This window comes from Puma concolor, chromosome A3, assembly GCF_028749965.1.
Source record: "Puma concolor isolate L17-30 chromosome A3, mPumCon1.1.hap2, whole genome shotgun sequence".
Lineage (NCBI taxonomy): Eukaryota > Metazoa > Chordata > Mammalia > Carnivora > Felidae > Puma > Puma concolor.
In genome coordinates, this window is record NC_141669.1 from 139,825,516 (window position 1) to 139,847,073 (window position 21,558).

Below are 21,558 nucleotides of genomic sequence, written 5' to 3' on the forward strand. Positions count from 1 at the left end.
GCCGGGGCCTGCTGCACGGCCACTCCCCCTTCAGTCCCCGTACCCACCTCCCACCGTGGCCGTGTCCCCTCCCACTGATTTTCATTTGCCATCACAGGTAGGCTCTCCCAGCATCCGGCCTGTCCTCTTTCCTCTTCCCGATGCCCTACCAAGTTGGCCTTCAAGGCCTCTCCTGTGCTTGGGAGGGAGCGGACAGTTTCCCGTCAGGCAGAAAGTGGGGCTTGACCAAATGTGTAATGAGGACCGAACGCGGGCCGCCAGGCACTCACGGGCAGCAGAACTGCCCTGTGAAGGTCCCTCTTGGGGAGTCCCTGTGCCCATGGGTGGTGCCCACTGCTGCTGCTGCCTGCCGGTGCGCGGGGAGTGGGCAGCATGGCGACTGGGGCAGCCAAGAGGCTGAGCTCCGGATTCGGCCTCCTCTGCCACCTGCCAGCTGGGCCACCCTGGGTCAGCTGCTTACCCTCCCCGACCTTCAGCCCCTCTGTCTGTAAAGTGGGGGCGCTGTGTGTGACTGGCGGGGCTCCTGGAAGGAGTGAGACCAGAGCTGTGAAGTGGTGTGCCTAGACACAGAGTGGACCCTCAGTCCTGCCCAGGTGGTACTAGAGGGGGGGCCCTGGCAGGTGGGCAGCTGACAAACGGGTAGCTAACAGTTGAGCTGATGTCAGACGAGGAAGATGAGAAGGGGGTGATGGGGGGGCGGAGCGATGGAGGACTGTTATCTTTTGCTCCCCAGCCCCATCCATGCTTGTCTGCACACAGCTTTTATTTGATGTCAGACAGATCAGAGCAACTTTTAACAATAGGAGTTTTCACACACACACACACACGCACACACGCACACACACGCACACACACACACAGACGTGCACCTCCCGCCCCAGCTTCCCTCTTGGGCATTTAGTCCCTCTGGTCTCTGGGGCCAGCAGGCGGGAAGGCCAGTGAGTGAGGGGGAGTGGTGCCCCCGTTGTCAGACCTGCACCCTCAATTTGTCGCAGGCCTTACCCGGCCCAGCCATTGCCCTGTATCCTGCCTTTGCCCAGAATGAGCAGCTCTCAAACTTCTCAGACTTCGCGTGCAGGCCTGCTCCCAAGACCCCAGTTCAGTGGGTCTGGGATGGGGCCTGGGAGCCTGTTTAAGCTCCTCCCCCAGAGGGTACTGAGACACACCCTCCGAAAGTGACAATGGCTGAAGGAGCAGGGTACCCCTGAGGGCTAAGGGTGCAATCCTGGCCCAGCCGCCCTGGGGTCCTGCAGGTGTGGTTTGGGGACACAGGAGTAGTCGGTCAGTGAGGAGGGTACTCTGTGTGGGGGCTGGGGCACATTTTCTGTTCTGTTCCCTGCAGCCCTCCCCAGAGTTTGCCCTGGTCCCTGTACCCTCTGCAAACGGGGCTGGTTTTGTTCCCAGGCCTGGATGCATTCAAGAGCCCAGGCAGTTGGAGACCCAGCTGACCCCCTGACTCAGCCAGCGGCACATGCCATCCCTTACACCTTTGTTCTTGGTTACCCTCTCCAGTGGGGCGCCCACTGCCGCCCGCTGGCCTCCCGACACCCTGACTGCCGGCACGTTTGCAGGCTTCCACAAGGGGGCGCCCGAGACCACCACTCGCACTCCGCCCAGTCAGGGAGGGGGTGGCCGGGCGCGCAGGGCCCTGGGGGTCAGGGATGCCAGTGGAGTCTGAGACCGTCAGAAGTGGGGGCACTGCCCAGGAAGGGTTGCCTACGTGCAGCAGGGGTGGGGACTGCGCTGGGCCGGAGTCTGAGTCACCCCTACCTCCCCTGCCTCTGAGAACCCTACTGCCCCCCAAAGGAGCAGATGCTGGGGTGAGGGTCGAGCGCCAGGACTAGCTGGTCATTTCTGAGATGGGTGGAGATGGAGGGGTGCAAGTGGCCAGCCAAAGACCCCCTCTTGGCCTTTCCAGCCCCTGTGGAGATGGTCCAGGTCCCGGTCCCCTCCTGCCCTGTGCTGGGCTGTCAGTTGGGTGTGGTGCCCCCGGGAGCAGCTAAGTCTCCTCCCAGCTGCCGTTGCTTGGTGGGGGGCTGCCGTCCTCAGGGTCCCTTGGGCTCCCGGACCCCTCATGTGCTGTCAGGGGCTCCCCCGGATTCCTTCTCCCTGGGGGTGGCTTCTTGGAGGCTGTGGAGAGTAGACCGAGGTTAGGCGGCAGGCAGCAGTCTGTGTCCCCCTCGCAGTGATGCTGGCTTCTTGCCCAGGGCCCTGTGGGCAGCGTTTGGGCAAGGGGAGCTGATGCGTTCCTGGAGGCACCAGACACCGGCGCGGGGCTGGTCTGATTGGAGGGCGGGCTCTCCCCCCAGGCGTGTGACTCAAGACCATTTGGCCCCAGTGCCTCGATGCCTTGCTGAAGGCCCAGGACCTTCTAGAGAAATCCTGCTTCTCGGGAAATGCTCTCAGAATCCCCGAGACACTGGTGGGGTGCCTCCATGGGCCTAGGGCGCAGTTGGTCTCTCCTCGGGACCCTCGCAGGTAGGTCCTGCCAAGATGCTGGGCCCTAAGGGAACGAGGGCTCTGGGTTGGATAGGCCACGTTGGAATCCTGGCCCCACGTACCAGCCCTGTGGCCTTGGGCAGATTAACTCTTGGGGGTCTTGGTTTTCCCACCTGTGCAACAGTGATGCCCCGTCACTGGGCGGGGTGGTGAGGCCCCCAGGCAGTCGATTCCATCTGCCACCTTGAACCTCCGCGTGGGCACGGGACCCAAGGGCGCTGCCCCTGGAGCCAAGCGGTGCCCGCCACAAGCTGGGCGACGCCGCCGTTCTCGCTGACGGGCAGTGTGTGCGTTGCAGGGTTTGGGTGGGTGTCGGCTTGGGAGCCCCTGGGTTCGCCCAGGGAGGAGACCGGGGATGGGACTTGGCTCAGAGCGGAGGGCGCGGTGGATACCCAAGAACCCCTGTGGACTGTGGCCACCAGGACAGTCTCCGAATATGCCGAGCAGGAAGTGCCTTGGAATATGACAGGTGTGCTGGCCTCCTCCATGGCTCGCCCGAGCAAACACAGGCCACTGTCACTTTCCAGGCAACAATGGCACATTGTGGCCGCCACAGCCCAGCCTGCCTACTGCCGGTCTGCTTGCACAAACACCAGGGCGGCCTGTGTTATTAGCTCAGGCTTTCACAGGCTCTCAGCCCAGCTGCCTTTGTGGCCCGAGCAGGAAGTGAAAGGTCATTCTGATACCCTCCGGCCGGCTCCGGCGCTCTCCTGGGAGGGGCCCCCAGCACCGCCCCCGGCAAACATTCCAGCAGCCCCCACCGCCTCAGTGGGAACAGACACACTCCGCACCCAGAGGCCCGCACCCTCTGTGATGCCCCTCTCTGAAGGTGGACAGGAGGGTCCGGGAGACCCCCGCCATGAGGGGCCAGGAGAGGAGCAGGACTTCCGGGCCACCGGGCTTGGGGGCTGCTGTGGCCCAGGAAGCCCCTTCGCCCTGATGCCAAAGACGGTGATAACAACTGTCCTCAGCCTTATCCCACGGAAGTCTCACACTCACTCTGCTACTGCCACACCCCCCCCCCCCAACAACTGCCGGTTCTGGGGGGAAACTGAGGTTCGGGGTGACGGGACTGGCTCAGGCGGGACAGTGAGGCCGAGAAGAGCCAGGATCCACACTGTCCTGACCTGGGTCCCTGCTCAAAGGGGCCTGTGCCAGGGGGAGGTGCCAGGGCTGGTTTCTGTTCTGAGCGGCCACAAAGGTGGGATGGGGGCGCTGTGCTTCGGCTGCCCCCCACCCCGTCCCGACGGCCCGGTCCCCGCGGTACCTCTGCACCAGGGGCCCGCGGCTCGCTTCCTCTTCTGCTGCAGGCTCTGCCCGCGCTCCTTGGTGCAGAAGCACCTGGGCCCCTCCCGCGGTGTGCTCGGCTTGGCCCCCACCTCGCAGCTCCGGCCCACCTAGGGGTGTGGGGGTGTGGTCAGGACGAGGGCCCTCCCCCGATCCTGGGTGCACCTGAGGGCCTGGGGGTGTGGTCAGGACGAGGGCCCTCCCCCGAGCCTGGGCGCACCTGAGGGCCTGGGGGTGTGGTCAGGACGAGGGCCCTCCCCCGAGCCTGGGCGCACCTGAGGGCCTGGGGGTGTGGTCAGGACGAGGGCCCTCCCCCGAGCCTGGGCGCACCTGAGGGCCTGGGGGTGTGGTCAGGACGAGGGCCCTCCCCCGAGCCTGGGCGCACCTGAGGGCCTGGGGGTGTGGTCAGGACGAGGGCCCTCCCCCGAGCCTGGGGCAGCCCAGGCGGCTCAGCGGCCCCGCCCCACGGAGCGTGCGGCTGGGGATCCACCTCACCTCATCGTCCGAGGTGTCTGACTCGTCCAGGTCGTCCGACTCCAGCCACTGCACTTGGGCCTTGCTGAGCTCTGCAGGACGCAGGGTGTGGGTCAGGCCGGGGTGGGGGGCCCTGGAGTCTAGCGGATGCACAGGCCTTTCTAGCAGGCCAGACTAAGAGTGGCAACTGCAGACGAGGACACTGAGGCACCGAGGGGCCGAGTAACCTTCCCAGCGTCTCCGGGACCCTCTGCCGCGGCCCCACCTGCTGGGCTATCCCCAGGCTTGGTAGCTGTGTGACGGGGAGCTTGGAAACTGCCCTGCAGCCCTAATTGCTAGGATGGTCTTCCCTTCACTGCCTATGATCAGAGATGTGCCTGCCCTGGGCCCCCAACTCTTTTCTGGGACTGCAGCTGGGGTGCCAAGCCCTAGACCCAGGGTTTGGCAGAGCAGGTCCAGGGGGCTGAGCTGGGCCCTAGGACGGGCTTCCTCGGCGGCCACTGACCACGGCCCCTCCCGTCCCACTACCGCGCCCAGGTGCTCCTGACCCCAGGCACTCATCCTACCTGGGTGGCCATCAGCATCGGGCCCGTGTGGGTGGGGGGGAGGTTTTGGTCTCCCCCTAGCTTCATCTCCCGTCCCGCTTGGAGAGGGCACGTTGGGGTGGGGCCCTGGAAGAGCTTGGGAGGGATCCTGGGGGGGAAGCGAGGAAGCAGCTGAGTTCATCTGAGCCCTGCCCCCAGCCCAGCCTTGGGCACAGCCCAGCAGGCTCTGGCTGACGGCAGCTGGAGGGTAGCATCGCCTCTAAGCGTGAATCAGGCAGCCAGGCTGTGCCACTGGGGACCGACCTGACGGAAAGAGGGGGGAGCACGGCCTGGGCCTGGCTGGATGCCGGGCCTGGGTTGGAGGCGCGTGGAAGCCGAGAACAGGGGTGGGCCCCTTACCGCAGGACTTGGGGGTCCTTCTGCCTCTGGAGCTCTGGCTCCCTTGGTGCCATTGCTGAGTCCCCAGGGTACAGGCTGGGCAGGAGGCTCCGCTCCGTGGGGCGGCTCTGGGCTGGGAGTGTGGGCAGCTGGGGGGCTGAGTGACCCCGGCTGGTCAGGAGGCTTGGGGGCATCCCGGCCCCGGCCGCGCTCCGAGAGGTCCAGGGGCTTGTCTGGGACATAGTCCTGTGTGGCTGTGGCTTCCTTTCCCCTGGGGCTACCTGGGCCGGTGGGCTGTGTGTGTCCCCCTCCGCACAGGGCTGCCTTGCCCTGGGGGCCTTCTGAGTCAGAGCTGACTGGTGGGGAGGGTGGGGTGCCCCCCGGCGGGGCCGGGCCCCTCAGCCTGGCACCGCCCATCCGCCCCTGCGCCCGCAGCTGCTGTCCCTCCAGCCGAGGGTGTCGCATGTCCACTGGGCCCCCCGGGAGGCCCAGCGGGCCCATGGGCTCCTCCCAGGCCTCTGCCTCTCCAGCCTTCAGGCCCTGGGTCCGGGGGCCGCTGGGGGCTGAGGCGGGGACTTGGGGGCCGCCGTGGGGGCTCTGAAGGTGCAGGGCCAGGTGGCGGTTCAGGAGGCAGAGGCGGTCAGCCCGGAGGGAGCGCTTCAGGGACTCGTAGGTCGTGACCGGGTGCCGGGCGGCCCGCAGAAAGCTGCAGGGAGAGGAGAAGCCCTGGGTTAGCCCCCATTTCACAGCCCAGCTGCCCCAGCTCGCAGGGCAGGCCCGCGCGCACGGTCGTGGAGGGGCCAGAAGTGACCTGGGGCCCGGGGCTCTGAGGAAGGAGCTGCACACGGAGATCTTTCTCTCTTCCCGGCCTTAGCTGCCTGCTCCGGCCCCAGCCCCTGTGTCCCGACCACACGATGCTCTCACACACTGAGGATGGTCGGTCTTAGACCACTTCCGAGAGGGTTCCCGCGGCTCAGTCCCCATCTGCTACCCCCACACCCCCCTCCCCTTGCCCTGGCCGCCTCCTGAAAAGCGGGACCAGATTTGGAGACCGGGCGCTCTGCTGGGGTGGCGGTGGCGGGCAGGGCCTCACCTGTCCAGGGGGAGGCTGTGCTCGTTGGGTGGGCTGGGGGGGCTGCTCCCGGTGAGCGGCAGTGCGGGTGTCCCGTTGGTGGAGCCCCGGTCGGCGGAGCATGCCTGGGACCCAGGCCGCACCACGGCAATGGTCCCGTGCAGCTGGTTGGAGATCCGCTGGGGGCTCTGCGCCGGGTGGACGCGTCAGCCTGGGCGGGGGCGGCTGCCAGCCTCTGCCCTTGTTCTCTGTGACTTTGGGCAAGTTAGCCGCCCGCTCTGAGCCTCGCCTCCACCCGGCAGTCCCTGGCTGGCCCACCTGCCGCGTGCGGCTGGGCGCCGTGCCCGGCACAGAGCCTGGGGCTGCCTGGAAGAGGGAGCAGGCTCGGGGGCCTTCGTGCTCACCGTGTCTGGGGCCCGCGTCTCGGGCAGGCTGACGCTTGGGGAGATTTTGGCTACTGGAGGCGTCCTGTACCCCGTGGACTTTTCTGTGGGAGGAGAAGCAGTGGGCAGGGCCGGTTAGGAGGCACTCAGAGGGGTGGGCAGCTCCGTCCTCCGGCCAGAGGGCTCCCCAGTGGTGCCCAACTTTCTGGCCTCTTGTCCCTCACAGCACCTCCCCTCTGGGGACTCCCACCTGGATGGTCGTCCTCGGCCTCCTCGTGGCCTCCCGATGTCTTCTCGATGGCGGCCTTCCGAGCGCCCGGGGAGGGGAGTAGTAGGGGCGAGGGGGGGTCTGAGGCGCCCTCCCTGTATTGGGGCTTGAGCCTGACTCCGGAGGGGAGGCAAAGACAGGGAGGGTGAGCAAGGGCGGTGCCAGGACCAGGAAGGCCAGGGCGCACCCTCCTGGGGGACAAGCCACCCCTGCGGGGACGCTCAGGTGGCCAGGAAAGCCCTCACTCTTGACATTGCCTGAGACTCCGCCGTCCGTGGCTCCGCAGGGCTAAGACCTTGATGGCTGCCGCGGGTGTTGGGGACCCAGCTCAGTTTCTAGGGTGTCCCCCAGGCCCCCACTTGTTGGACTGTGAGAGGTTAGAAGTCTGTGCCGTGGGGATGGCCTGTGGGGACCCCCCGGGGTCCTGTGCCCTCCTCTCTGCACCAGTGGCGGGGGCCTCCCATGGGGGGGTTGGGGAGTGTGGGTGCTCACCTCCCCCACTCACCGTGGGCCCCGAAGCCGCTTTATCTCCTCCTTCAACGTCTCGTTTTCCCCCTGCAGCCGGTTCAACTCGTTGGCTGCAAAATGCGTTTATCGGTGAAGAACTGGGGGAGGAGAGGCAGGGCAGAGGCAGGGTCCCCACAACACCAGGGAAGTCCCCCTCCTTGGCCTGTCTCCCAGCTGTGACTCCAGCACTCGGCCCGGGGTCTGGCAGCCCACAGGCGCCCCGTAAGTGCTTGCTGTGTGAGTGCGTGGTTGCACGCTACTGAGTAAACAGCACCAGGCTGTGGAGGCCGTCAAAAGTGCTGGGGACCCCCCCTCCCGCCCCCCGCAACGAAGCTTGTCCCTGGGGCGCCCCCTGGGGGACAGGCGGCTTGTCCTCCTCATTGGCAGGTGGGGGCTCCGGACTCTGTGGGACTGTCCTCATCACAGGAAGGAGGGGTTGCGTCCCGAGGTCGGGGGCACCCCCAGCCCAGGTGACTGACCAGTGAGGGACATGCCGGGGCCCGCTGGGGCTTTTTTGTATCACTGTCTGTTTCCCCGAGACCCCCATGTCAGGCCGAGCAGGTCCTGGGGGGTCCCTGGACCCCCCTGGAGGGGGGCGACAGAGAGGTGCAGGGTAACGGGCCAGGGCTCCCTGAGGAGGACGGGGTGGGGCACAGCAAGGTGCAGGGTGACAGGGGCGGGGCTCACTGAGGAGGACGGCGTGCTGCAGGTTCTGGAGGAGCGAGTTCTCGAACTCCTGCTGCTTCTTCCTGGCCAGCTCCTGGGTGACCATGCAGCGGTCGCACAGGCCAGCTCGCAGCCTGCGGTGTGGGGCGGGGGCAAGAGGCCGCTCTCAGGACGGAGACCGGGGCCCCCAGAGGGGGCTGGGGCCCTCGTTGCCCTGCTCCGGGGACGCGGCCCTGCCTTCCCCTGACTGCGGAAGGCCCGGCACGTGGGCTAAGCCTTCCCTGTTCTGCCGAGCGTGAGAAGGAGCCGCGGAAGTGCCTCTTGCTCAGGGCTCGGGCGGCACCGCCTGGCTCAGTCCCCCAGAGCGCGAGGCCTCCCGGCGGTCCGCTTGCCCTCCCGCCCCACCCCTGTCCACTCACCTGTTCTCCAGCACCCGCACGTTCTCCTTCAGCGCCTTCTGCTGCTCCCTGAGCTGATGGTTCTTGGTGCAGAGCTCTTCCACCCTCTGGGCGTCCCTGTGGGGGGCGAGCCGAGGCGCGGGTTCTGCTCTGCCCGGGAGGCCCCTCCTGCCGGGGTGAGTCCCGGGCCGGGTCCTGCGGGGTGCACCTGCCGGGAACGCTAGTAGGGCCCGGCCTTACGAGGGCGGTGCTGGCCCAGCGGCCCAAACGCGAGCGTTCGTGGCCACCTTGGTGACCGGCCGCGTCCACGCGCTGCTGGCGGTGGCACAGAAGTGCGGCCGTCTGTGAAGTGGCGATGTGAAAACCTGCCCCGCGGGCCCTGGGGGTCTCACTATTGGTGCCCTGGGTGCCCCGAGCGGATACGGCTTGCCCCCCCCACCGGAGGGCCCCTGTCCGCTCGGTGGGGCTTGGAGGTTCCAGTCCTGGCTGCAGCAGCTACTCGAAGCCGGTGACTCAGCCCCGCCCCCAGCCCCGAGCCTCCGTTTCCCCTTCTGCATCGCTGGATGGGGGCAGTGTTAGCGCCCTGGACTGTGGTCATTGTGTTTCCCACTGGTTTCCCACCGGGCCAGGGTCTGTCCTGACTCACCGGCATCTCTCGGAGTTCAGCTCCAGGAGTTTATTCTGCAGACCTAGGGGAGCCAGGAAAGGGGTGGGGGTCACCCCCTGTCCCTGGCTGTCAGGCAGGGCCCTCTGTGGACCCCCGCCGCCTGCCTGGACCCCCTCACTGATTCCCCAAGGCCATCCCACCGGGCCGAGTCCTTGAGGGGTGTTTCCTGGGGGCACAGCCAGTGTGGAAATAAAACACGCTCTCTGGGGAAGCCCTTGCCACTGGGCTGGAGTCTGACTTGGGCCCACGCAGTCCCCACCTCTCCAGGTCACCGGGGAAGAGATCCGGGCCCCTCGGGCCCTCAGGGTGGTGTGTGAGGGCTGTGGGCCGGCCGAGAGTGAGGGGAGTACGCTGGCCCCAGCCCCGTGATGGGGGGTGGAGTGGACAGGCCTGTGGGCTGGAGCAGATCTTGGCCTCGGGGGTCCTGTCGGGGAGCAGGATTTCAGCTCTAAACCCTGGAATGCTCTTGATGGGCCTCCATCCATCCCTGGAGGTGGGCACCCCTGCCCCGCCCTGGGTGAGGGGCTCATCTCAACCCAAGCGTCTGGCTTTCTGTTGGAGGCCTGGCTTTTTATTTCTGCTCTGCTGTCGGCTGACCCTTTGGGAGAACACCTTGCAGGGCCACACTCAGGGATGCTGATCTGAGGCTGGGCGCCTGCCTCCTCTGGGCTCTGGGTCAGGACTCCCCATCTGGGCCTGGAAGGCAGGGCCCCCAGGTCTGGCAAGATTTGGAGGTTTGTGGAGGAGCACCCCGACCTGGCCCAGGTGAGGGCTGTGGACACCCGCCCCCCGTGGCACTCACCCCGGACCTCGTTCTCATGGACGTCCTTCAGCCTGTTCAGTGACTCCATGAAGCTCTCCATGGCTCCCGAGGGCTCTGGCCCAGGCCCCTCTGTGCTCAGGGTACAGGAAATGGCCCCCTGGCCTCTACCGGCCCTCTGTCCCCAGCCTGTAGAGGAAGGCGTGGGGAGAGGTCACTCTGGCTGGGGAAGGGTCTGTGTATGCAGGCGCAGATCTGCAGAAACACACACACCAGCCTCATCTGCCCAGGGAAGCGGGCCCCGTACTGAGAGGCCACAGGGTCCTGGGGAGGGGGCAGGAATCCCACTGACTGCTGGCCCCACCCCCTCCTCCTCACAGGTCCTCAGAGGTACTTGGTTGGGCCGTGCACACCTTGAGGGTCCACTGCCTGAGATCAGAATTGAGGGGCCCCGGGGGCTGGGGCCTGGATGCCCTTGCCCTCTCTCCCTTCCAGGCCTTTCTGGGCCCTGGGCAGCCTGCAGAGGTCTCTGGCGGGCGGGCAGCTGAGAGGAGTGGGCTCACAGGGCCGTGGGTCCCCGTGCCACCCCCCACCTCCCCTTGCCTGCCACTGCCCTTGTGGCCACAGATTGGTCCCGGGCCCGGGAGGCTGGGCCACAGCTCAGGAGGCTGGGCCAGGCCTGGTCTGCAGTGGCTCCCGGCACCCATTACATGCTCTGTTAACCCGTGAGCTGGTTGCAACATGCAGAGCCCTTCTGGGAAGGTCTCTCTTCCAGGTGCTTCTCTGAGAGGAGGGGGCACTGCCAGTTGCTGGAGCGAGTGCGGGCCTCCGACCCAGACCTCTGCTCTGGGCTGCCAAGCGTTCAGGCTGCACTCCGTCCTGGGCCAGGCGGGGCGCCGTGAACGCCCTGTGTGTGCGTGTGGTGTGCGCACTGCACGTGTGGTATGTGTGTACGTGTATGTGCGTGTACTGTGCACAAGTACTGCACGTGTGGTGTGTGCCTGTATGTGTGTGTGCCATGCTGTGTGTGCATGTATTAAGGGGTGCTGATGCCCCAGCGCCCCTTCTCCCTGAGTTCGCCCCGAGTAATTGTGGATGGTCATCTGGACTCTGGCCTGTGTTTACCCAGGCTGCTGCCAGCCCCGCGGGACGGACGAGGCCCCGCCGGACGGACTCTTCCAAAGGAACAGACTCTTCCCAGGTGCACCTGGGGCCGGACCCCACCCTCTTCCTCTGGATCTCACCTCCAGGCCAGGGGAGGTGGCCTCTTCTGGGCTTCAGCCCAAGGAGCCCTGGGGTCCGTTGGACCCCGCAAGCAGGTGGCTGAGCTCCTGGTGCTCCTGGCCCGTCTCCTGCTGGCATCCCACAGCCGCCTGTCGGCCTCCTACATCCACCCAGACCCCACCTTCCCTCTCCTGCTATGCCCACGGGGGCCCAAGTCACCCCCCTTCCCATGAGGACACACTCTCTGCACAGCACTGGGCCCTTCGAGGCCCTCGAAGCCTCCGCTCAAAGCTGCCCGTGGCCCCATCACACCAGGCTGTGCCCGAGTCCTTGCCCTGGCGGCCCAAGGGAGCGCCGTCTCATCCCGTTTGCGCTGACGATATGCACACGAGTGTTTGCAGCAACACCCACCGAACAGCCCCCCGCTGGGAACCCCCAAGTGCCACTGCCAGTGTCCCTGCTGGGAGGGGTGGCGGCTGCCCCCAGGGGCCGTCATGCTGTGCCACCGCATGATGGGAGCCGGACCGGAAGGCCGGCCCGACTGGCGATTCTTGCTCACAGAGCACAGAAGAGGCATGATGCTCTGAGCTCTTGGAGTTGGGGGTGGAACCCAGGAGTGTCCTTGACTGTGACCCCAAGAGAACCCAGGGGTCGGGGCCAGCCGGAGGCTTCTGAAGCTGCCTGAGGGAGACTGGACCGTGGAGTGTGGCTCTCAGCAGCCTCTTTGGACCTGAGGTCAAGCATCAAAGCACCAGGAGGACTCGGCCGGTGGACGTGGTGACATCCGCTGGCCTGCACTGGCTGTGGGAACCCACTGAACAGGGCTGGCCGCAGGTGCTGGGATGCTGGGACCCCTTAGCTTGTTCTGAGGGCCCGCCTGGGCTCTGGGCCACCCCCAAGTGATGGCCAGGGGCACGGGGGTGGCTGCTCGGTGGCTGCGTGTTGAGTGCAGATGACAAGAGTTTAGGAGGGGCCCCACCTCGAGGCTGGGGGCTGGAGCTAACCTGGTGAGGTTAGGAGACAAGACCTGAGATTCTAGGGGCCGGGAGAGGCCAGTGCTCGAGCGAGGCATTAATGCAGTCCCGGCCTGCTGTCCAAAGGGGGAAACCGAGGCCCAAAGAGATCATGTCATGCTCCCCAGCCACCCGGAGGAAGCGGAGCTGGGGTTTGAACCGGCTCCGGGGTCCGTGGATGCTGTGCCCTGCCCCGCACACACCGCTGGCTCGTTCCCCTGTGGCCCCGCAGTGCTGGCTGGGGGGCTTTAAATCGTGCAGCAGGGCCCCCGGAGCCACACAGTGAGCAGGCCCTCTGCAGACTCAGGCCTCGTCGCGAGGCTGGGCGAGGAGCGCCAGGCAGGGGCTGAGTCGCGGTGCTTGAAATTCCACCCAGACCTGCCAGACAGGCCCGCGCCTGGTCCACAGGGAGCTGCCCGAGGGAGCCTCTGGTGCCCATAGGCCTGGGAGCAGCCCTGCACCCTGAGCCTGAGCGGGAGGTGGGCCAGGGTCCCCACGACGCACCAGGGTGACGACGCAGGGCCGGTGGACCCCGTTCCCCCCACCTCAGGGCCCCTCAGGCCCCACCTGATGGGAGGAGATGGTCTCTTGCACGCGGGGCAGGGCATAGCAGCGACACAGGGCAGGATGTCCTAGTGGCTGGAAACGGAGCTGGAAGGGGTGCATCATGCGGAGGCTTCCCCCTCCCCTCCCCTCCCCTCCCCTCCCCTCCCCTCCCCTCGCCTCCCCTCCCCTCCCCTCCCCTCTCATCTCCTCCCCTCCCCTCCCCTCTCATCTCCTCCCCTCCCCTCCCCTCTCACCCTCTCCTCCCCTCCCCTCCCCTCCCCTCGCCTCCCCTCCCCTCCCCTCCCCTCTCATCTCCTCCCCTCCCCTCCCCTCTCATCTCCTCCCCTCCCCTCCCCTCCCCTCCCCTCCTCCTCTCCTCCCCTCCCCTCTCATCTCCTCCCCTCCCCTCCCCTCCCCTCCCCTCCCCTCCCCTCCCCTCGCCTCCCCTCCCCTCCCCTCTCATCTCCTCCCCTCTCCTGGAGAGGCCCAGAGCCATCCAGCTCATGGGTGACAGTGTTGCAGGGATTGTGTGACCTCCCCGGGGGGGCAGGTGACAGCACATCTGGCTAAGGCAGAGTGGACAGACTCGATCTTCTGGAGTAGACCCTGTCCCGGCCTCCACTCTCCTGGAGGGGGGAGGGTCTAAGGAAGGGGCGGGAGGTGGAGGCAGGTGGTCCCCACCTGCCTGGAGCCAGCTCTCCCCAGCAGCTGCTCCGCGTTTTGCCGGGAGTGCCCGCAGGTGGGGGGCTGGGCCCCGGTCTCTGGGCCCGGGCGGCCTGTGCACAGGAGGGGGTGGCCTGAGTTGCTGGCCGGGGTGCGGTGGGGACAGAGGCCTGAGCTCTGCTCCTCGGGGCCCGTGGACACTCTGGACGCCTGTGCTGGAAGGTCTCTGCTGGGGCTGAGCCCCCGGAAGGAGCAGGCTCCTTTCTATCTATCTAGGGACAGCTGTCCAGGTGACACCTTCCAGAGGACGCGTGTCCAGGCAATGCGCGTCCAGCCGAGGACCTGGCAGTGGAGTGCTCAGCTGAGTGCGGACGGACACCCTGTGTCCACTGCCCGCTGTCCCTCCACCAGCACCTCCCTCACGTGGCCCCCAGGTGGCTGATAGTGCCACGTACGGGGGCGCCTCCTCTCTCAGACAAGCACGCATCCCACTGCCACAAAGACCCTTCGCGAGAGGGCAGGATCCCCCGGCCCCAAGTTCAGGGGAGAGGCCTCAGACTCCGCCAGGTGCACACCTGCATCCTTGGACAGCTGTCCAGTGTGTGGACGCTTCGGGTCCCTTGGGTCTTGGTGGCCGTGTCCAGGGGAGGTGCCATCCGGCCCCCTCGCACAGAAGAGAGTGCCAAGGCCCCGGGAGAGGGCCGGCTACACACACACGGGAGCCCCATGACCTTCCGAGAAGGTGCTGGGCGTCCGGGTCTGCAGACTCAGGGCTGAGCCTCAGAGCGCATAAGAGGCTGCAGTGTCTCCATCCACCCTCTCTGGGGGGCCTCGGTGGTGACGGGCAAAGCCTCTTCCGTGGCAACTTTGGCCAAGTCTCCCGCCTGGCTGTGCCTCCGTGTCCCTGTCCCTGACACAGACGGTGAGCATGTATCTTGACCTGGGCTCCCGGAGGCACCAGAGGCCGTGCCACCTCAGGCTGTCGGGTCTCCTCGGGTGTGGTGGGCGCTCCGGGGACCGGGCGGCTGGCTGGCGGTCAGGGGCCAGCCTGGGCGCCGGGCACCTGTCGGGAGCTTCCCGTGCAACGACTCATTGGGTCTCACGCTCACCCACGGAGTAGCTGTGGCAACCCCATTTTATAGTTGAGGAAGCTGAGGCTCAGAGTGAGGTCCCCAGCTTGCAAGGGACAAAGCCAGGGCACAAACCCACGGCCTGGGTCTCCTGATAGCTCCTGGGCCAGTTTACGCCCAGAGGGGCGTCACTGCCCGGTGGTTTCTAACATCACCTGTGCCACACGTGTATGACGCCCGCACGCACACAGGGAGGCGACAGCATCCCGACAATATCCTAACACGCCTTCCTGTGCACCCCGACACACAAACCCCACGCACGCGGTGCCGCCCTCAGTCACCCACCTGGCCGCACACGCAGCCCTGCACGGGCCCGGGGAGAGCCGCACGCGCCGACGCACGCACACAGGTCCGTGTAGCCTCGTACCCCACGTGTGCACACACGCACGCATGCACGCTCAGGGGAACAAGGCAGGTGTGCGCTTGCTTGGCGGGCTGAGGTTTTGCTTTGCGGCTCAGGTAACAGCGGGCCCTGCAACCTGACTCCTGGAGGATGGGCTGGCCCTCTGTGGCTGCGCCTTCCCGGGCTTCCTCCCCGAGGCCTGGTCAAGGGAGACTGCGCAGGACGTGCGTCCCTGTTTGTGGCTGCTTTTCGGGGGCCGCCGAGTGTCCCAGGGTGCCCAGCACTGCACCGGGGGGGGTGGCGCTGCGTACAACCCCCACCCCCATGGCTGCACCCCTCTGCCCTGTGGGGGTCCAGGCGGTGGGGCAGGTCCAGGATGCGGTGCCGGCCAGCGGCCCATTCCTGGTGCCCCTGGATCCCCACCAGACGACGACTTCCCAGAGTTCTCTGCACCCCGTCCCTCTGCCCAGGAAGCCCACTGGGCCTCCTCCCCCTGCCCCCTCGGCCAGGGGCCCCAGGGCAGGTGGCTGTGCCTCTAATGCTCGTCCGGCCGACCCCCCCCCCCCCCGCTCCTGCTCAGGGAGCAGGGGCTGGGCACCCCAGGGACCCCAGCCCCCTCCTTTCCCTCCCCCGTTGTTGGAGCTGCGAACCCTGGGGTCCCCAGGTACTTACATGGTCCTTCGCTGCAGCGACCTCCAGCGACCTCGGGCCGAGCCCCAGCGCTCCCCACCTGAGGGAGACAGAAGTGAGCAGTGTGTGAACTTGCACGGGCAACAAGGCACAATTTTGGCCAAACCCGCCGGACAGGTTCTGGGTTCTCTGAGCAGCAAGGAGGCAGAGACTGCCCCAAAGCTGCCAAACGGGCTCTGCCTTCGAACAGAAAGTGGCAAAACGGGTCGGGGCTGAACCACACAGACCCGGGATTGTTTCCCATAATTACCAGGGGGCCAGTTAACAGGGAGAATCCAGGGGCCTGGGCCGTGAGGGGAGGGGAGCGGAGGGGGCTGAGGTGGGTGGGGGCCAGAGGCCCGCGGTGTCCCTTTTTTGCCTCGCATCCTGGCTCCCCACGGGCTGACCTTTCCGGCCTCGGTTTCCCGTCTGTATGGCAGGGATAGTGGGCGCAGGCATGTTCCTCCCAGAGGTCAGGAGACGGAGATCCAGACCTGTGGTCGGAAGCGTCCCTGCTGCGTCTGGGGAGCCCCTGCGTGGTGGGCGCTCCCAGAGGGCCGGTGTCCCGGGTCAGGGGCATCTCTGGGCCTCAGGGCAGGTGGAGGTTCTCGGTGAGGCTGGGCCCGGGAGGGGGGCTGCTGCGGTGGGGAGCTCTCCTGCGTTTGTTCTCTGTGCTGGGACGTCGTGGCCACGCTCGTGCAGAAACAGGCCGGCCTCTGCTGGCCCCATGACGCGCCCCCTGCACCCCTTGTCCTGCACCCCCTCGCTCCCCCTCCACACGTCCCCCCCACGCTCCCCTCCCCACACCCCTTCCGGGCGTCCTCGGGGCCCCACAGGAGCACCAGCCTCCCCCAGGGACACTGAGTGCGCTCCAGGGAGACCTCAGGGCGAGAGGAGGAGGCCCGGGCTCCAGGCCAGGAGACCTGGTGAGGTCCCGGGAGGCACTTCCTGCTCCCTGGTGAGGCCCCGTTGGCGGCGGTGGCCGGGCCCCGGGATCTCAGAAGGGGCTGGAGGTCAGCCAGGGTGATCCCAGGCTCTGGACGGACCCTGGAGCTCTGTGGACGCCTCTGCACAAGGCCTCCCACCGGCCCTCCTGTCGGGGCCCATGCGTCCGCGTGCTGCCAGGCGCGGATCTGTGTGTGTGTGTGCGCGTGAGGGAGGGGGCGTGGGGACCGTGAGCGGATGTGCTTGGCCGTGGCTCCGTGAGCTGCCCCACACCTTGTGCGTGTTCACCTGCGCGTGTGCACACGTGTGGTGCGTTCTCTCGCGTGGGCGTGTGGCCGTCCAGGGTCAGCTTGGCCGCGCCCTGCTCCCCCTCCCCCACCTCGGCCAGGTTTGACTCCTGACTCTGCGCCCCCCTCCCCCGCCTTCCCCCGGAGAGCTGAGCCATCTTGGGCCAGTCACCCAGCCTCTCTGAGCCGGGACCTCCTCCACCAGGCGGAATTTGTGACGATGGCTGGGCCAGGGTCTGCCCCAGGAGGCGCACCCCGTGCCGGCCAGCGGGTGGGCAGGGGCCCTGGTCGGACCACGTTAGTAACCAAACAATAGCTGTAAGTTTCCAGAAGGTAAACACATCCGCCCCACAACCTTGTGACCCTGTGACACTCACACCGCCAAGTTCACGATCGCCCAACCGTGCATCGCCGGGTGTGTGGATAACCCGTCAGCGGGCTGCGCTCGCTAGTGACGGGGAGGGACGGTCCCCTAACACCCAGGGATGTGGACGGAAGTCAGCATCTTGTGGGCGAGGGCTGCTGCGGCACAGAGGGACGGCGTTATGCAAAGTATACCTCAATAAAGTTGTTTTGTTTTAATAGACTTTCTGTTTTTTAATTTTTTGTTTATTTTTGAGAGAGAGAGAGAGAGAGAGAGAGAGAGAATGTGAGTGCGGAGGGGCAGATACAGAGGGAGACACAGAATCCGAAGCGGGCTCTGGGCTCCGAGCTCTCGGCACAGAGCCCGACTGGGGGGCTCGAACGAACTCACCAACTGTGAGATCACGACCTGAGCTGAAATTGGATGCTTAGCTGACTGAGCCTCCCAGGCGCCCCTAAATTAATAGACTTTCTTTGTTAGAGGAGTTTTAGGGTTCCCAGCAAAACTGAGAGGGAGGCACAGAGATTGCCCACAGACCCCTCCCCCTGCAGAGTGGACACTTGCTTGGATGCACCATGGCCCTCAGAGTCCACAGTACATTAGGGTCGCCCTTGGTGTTGCACGTGCTGCGGATTCGGACACACATCGTTAGTGTCACACAGAGTGTTTCCACGGCCGTAAAATCCCCTGTGTGCCTCCTAGTCATCCGTCTCCTGGCAGACACTGACCTCTTTACTGCCTCCAGAAGCTTGTGCCTTTGCCAGAAGCTCATCCAGGTGGAGTCAGCGTGGAGACTTTCGGATTGGCTTCCTGCACGTAGTGATGTACCTTTAGGGTTCTGCCCTGTGTTTTCACGGCTTGGTAGCTTGTTTCGCTCTCTCTTTTAAGTTTATTTATTTATTTTGCGAGAGAGCTAGCCCAAGGGCAGGAGGGGCAGAGAGAGAGAGAAGGAGGGAAGAACGTCGAGCAGGCTCCTGGCCATCGGCGGAGAGCCCAGTGTGGGGTTCCACCTTGCAAACCGAGATCACAACCTGAGCCGAAACGAAGCCTCGGGCACAATAGACCGAGCCGCCAGGCGCCCCATCTTCTTGGCGCTGCCTAAATCCCGCTGCGTGGACGGACCACGGGGCGCTTACGCGTCACGCACCGAAGGGGCTCTCGGACGCTCCCGGGTGTCGGCCATCACGAAGACGGCCGCTGTGAGCCTCCGCGTGCGGGTTTTCCGTGGACAGAAGTCCCCCGTCCTTCAGGTAACATGGGACCATTGCTGGACTGAGCGGCAAGGCGGGGTTTCGTTTTGTAAGAACAAAGTCGATCTGTAGGAAACTAAACCGCTCTCGACGCAAGGACGTGTGACTATCCCGCCGCCCACGTGGTCGCCCAGCGGCGTTGGCCCCTGGCCCCTTCCCTGGCTGCTGGGTGGACACGGCCCCAGCCCGGCCTCGGGGCAGAACACCCGTGCTGGGCACCAGCCTCGTTGTCCCTGTTCGCCCCGCCCGAGGCCCGATTTCTTTCGGGCGTTGTCCGGTTTCGGGTGTGGCCCCTGGGCTGCGGGGAGGACACAGCCCCCGCCCCCGCCTCTGGGAGGTAGGTAGCTGGATCTGACATCACCGAGGGAACCCTGTCACCCCACTCTGCACAGTGTGTTGGCACGGTGGTGGCTGGCTACTGGGGGACAAGTAAGTGTCCCCCGTTCTGCACTCAGGGCCCCCTGTTCCTACCGTTTCGCCGGAGTGATGACAACCTCTGTCCCCGAATGCTGTGACCAGAGTCCCTTCGTGCCCCCTCCCCATCTCACGGGGAGGCCGAGGCCAGGGAGCGGGGTGTACCAGCTCGTGAGGGATCCGAGCCCGCTCTGTCTGAGAGCAGCACCTGTGCCCCCAACACGATGTGGCCTCTCCGCACGGATGGAGAGTCAGGTCCGGGGGCGGGTCCTCCCCTGGGCGGGGTCCTGCTCTGCCACCTTTCTCTAACTCTTCCTCCCCGCTGTGTGTGCCCAAGTCTGTCCCTGGACGTTCCCCGCGTGGGGTCCGTGAGCGGCCATGGAGGCCTGAGGGAGGAGAGTGGGGGGTTCACAAAGGGCGGGGCCGGTGACACAGGACTGGGACACACCGGTGAAGGTGCAGGGCCAGAGGGCGCATGTGCGTGGGGAGGCCTGGAGGGCCCATGAGGTCAAAATGGGCTGGGAGGTTAGTGGGGAGAGGGTGACGTGGCCCCTTCCAGAGACCTGGCGGCCACGGGAAGCCGTGTCTTCCCGCCTCCCTGCTCCATTGGGCTGGGTGTTGGGAGCCCTGGATCCTGAGGCCGGCTGTCTCTGATCCACCGGGAGACTCTGGCTCACGCCTCAGTTTCCCCAGCTATCCGCCCGGGAAGGGTGGATCCGTTTGGCCAACGTGAAAGTCCCAGCGGCCCGCAGACACAGGAGACCCCCGTGGAATGGCCCAGCTGGGCTGGGCGGCCCTCGGGGACATCTGGGGACCTTCCTTGCCGGTGCACCGAGCTGGAGACACCGGCGGGCCAGCCGGCAGCTTCGAAGAGCAGCCGGCAAAGGTTCTCCGGGGACAGAGGAGAGAGGACAGGGAACAGGCCAGCCGGAGGCCACTCTCCTGCCCACTCCTCCTGCTGGGGGGGGGGGGCCTGAGCCTCAGTTTACTCATCTGCAACCAAAGACAAAGGTGTGCAGATTGAATGAGATCACACCCTGGCATTCGTTCCTTCGTTTCAGTCATTCATTCGTTCCATGCTTTCTGAAACCCTAGGTGCTGGGTGCCGGGGGCCGGGGGTGTGACGAACTATCTGGGCGGCACCCCCCCTCGGGCGGCACGACGCCCAGGCCCCCAGCAAACGTGACTGACACCGGAGACCCTTCCTTTGCCACCCGGCAAACTGACCAGCTGGAAACCGAGGCCCGGTGACCCGTGCAGGGGCGGCAGGGGGTCAGGAGCAGCTCCCAGAGCCCAGCGCAGGGCTCTTCGGGGCCAGGGAGCCCTCCCCCACAGCTGAGGGGCGGGGGCTGCAGAGCCGGGACCCCCGGACCCCCCCAGCCCTGCTTCCTGAGGCTTCTGGGGCACAGTGCCTGCCCAGGGTTGAGGGGCGGCACCCCCAGGCTCTGTCCCTGGCTCTGGAGGGCTGGGAGATAAGGCTTCAAAGTCCTCTGCAAATGCAGCTTGAAAAGCCCAGCCGTCCTGCTGTTTGTGCTGCTGGATTGATAGATGGGGGTGTGGGCATTGGCTCCACATAAATGGCTCACCTATGAATGTGGCCCTGTAGAGGGGGGCTCCGGGGGCAAGGCTACCTGCGGTTGTACCTGGGGCCTCTGCCCCCACCCTCGCTGCACACAGGCTTCTGACGACCCGGCGGCGGGGTGCTGTGCGCCCAGCTTGGGCCAGGCTGCGGCTCGCGACGGGGGCAAGCGTGGACCTGGTCTGGGCAGCTGGGAGCGGGGGCACCCCTCCACCCTCCTTCCACGTGGCCTCCGCGCTAGGCACCCGATTTTACACGTCTTTCTTGGTAGCACGGGAGACACAAGACGGCCCCCTGCAGATAAGGCCCAAGTCCCCTTTGCTGTCACCTCTCCGCTCCCCAGGGCGGCCTCCGCTTGCCCCGCCAGGGCTTCCTGCCAGGTCTTTCTCCGTGCAGCCAGCTGTCTGTGCACTTGAACATCTTGAAGGTGCACAGTTCCGTGGCCACTTTGTGCCACCCTCACTGCCGTTCAATTCCAGAACATTTTCGTCGCCCCCCAGAAGGGACCCCGTGCTGGTCGGCTGTGGCTCGCCGTGTCCCCTGGCAACAGCTGAGCCGCTTTCGGTCTCCGTGGCTCGCCTGGTCTGGACACTTCCCAGAAGCGGAATCTCACGGGACGTGATCTTCCGTGTCTGGCTTTGTTCGCTGAGCACAAAGCTTTCGAGCTCCTTCCGTGTTGGAGCGAGCGTCAGTGCGTCCCTCCTTCGGGGCTGGGTAGTATTCCACCGTCGGGCTGGGCACGGCCTGTGTATCCAGCCACCTGCTGATGGACGTTTGGGCCGTTTCCACCTTGTGGCGATCGTGAATGGTGCTGCCGCGAACACGCATCCAAGGTTTCGGTCGAACGCCTGTTTCCAGCTCTCCTGGACGTAGACCTCACGGCGGGAGCGACGGGAGCAGCCTTGTGCTGCCCGCCAAAGGCCTCAGGACTTTCAGAGACTCTGCAGGCTCGTGTTGTGCAGCTGATGAGAGTCCCTGACAATCTTCAGCACGACATACCCTGCACACCCTGATGGGTTCTTGCTAAAAACAACCGTTCGTGTAACTACTACGGTGTTTGAGAGACAGGGCAAGGAATGATAGATGGCATATAGGGGATAGATAGGCAGACAGGTGGGCAGGTGGAGGGCTGGGCAGGTAGATTGATCTTTGAGGGACGGATGCATATGCATGGGTAGGTAGATAGGTAGGTCGATAGACCCATAGACAGACAGACAGATATCGATT

The 21,558-nt window shown here is 65.9% G+C and overlaps 1 protein-coding gene across 1 annotated transcript; it reads right to left on the reverse strand.

Annotated features, from left to right (window-relative positions):
- Positions 1–740: 740 nt before the first annotated feature.
- On the reverse strand, positions 741–15,665 carry RBBP8NL (RBBP8 N-terminal like). Its single transcript, XM_086702656.1, has 14 exons — positions 15,496–15,665; positions 9,947–10,093; positions 9,124–9,166; positions 8,499–8,594; positions 8,101–8,213; positions 7,412–7,484; positions 6,889–7,019; positions 6,660–6,742; positions 6,277–6,443; positions 5,205–5,889; positions 4,827–4,953; positions 4,282–4,352; positions 3,767–3,896; positions 741–2,130 (listed from the first exon to the last, which is right to left on the reverse strand). The coding sequence occupies exons 2-14, from the start codon at positions 10,005–10,007 to the stop codon at positions 2,000–2,002; spliced, it is 1,911 nt and encodes a 636-aa protein (XP_086558782.1). The 5' UTR covers positions 10,008–10,093; positions 15,496–15,665; the 3' UTR covers positions 741–1,999.
- Between the last annotated feature and the right edge of the window lie 5,893 nt (positions 15,666–21,558).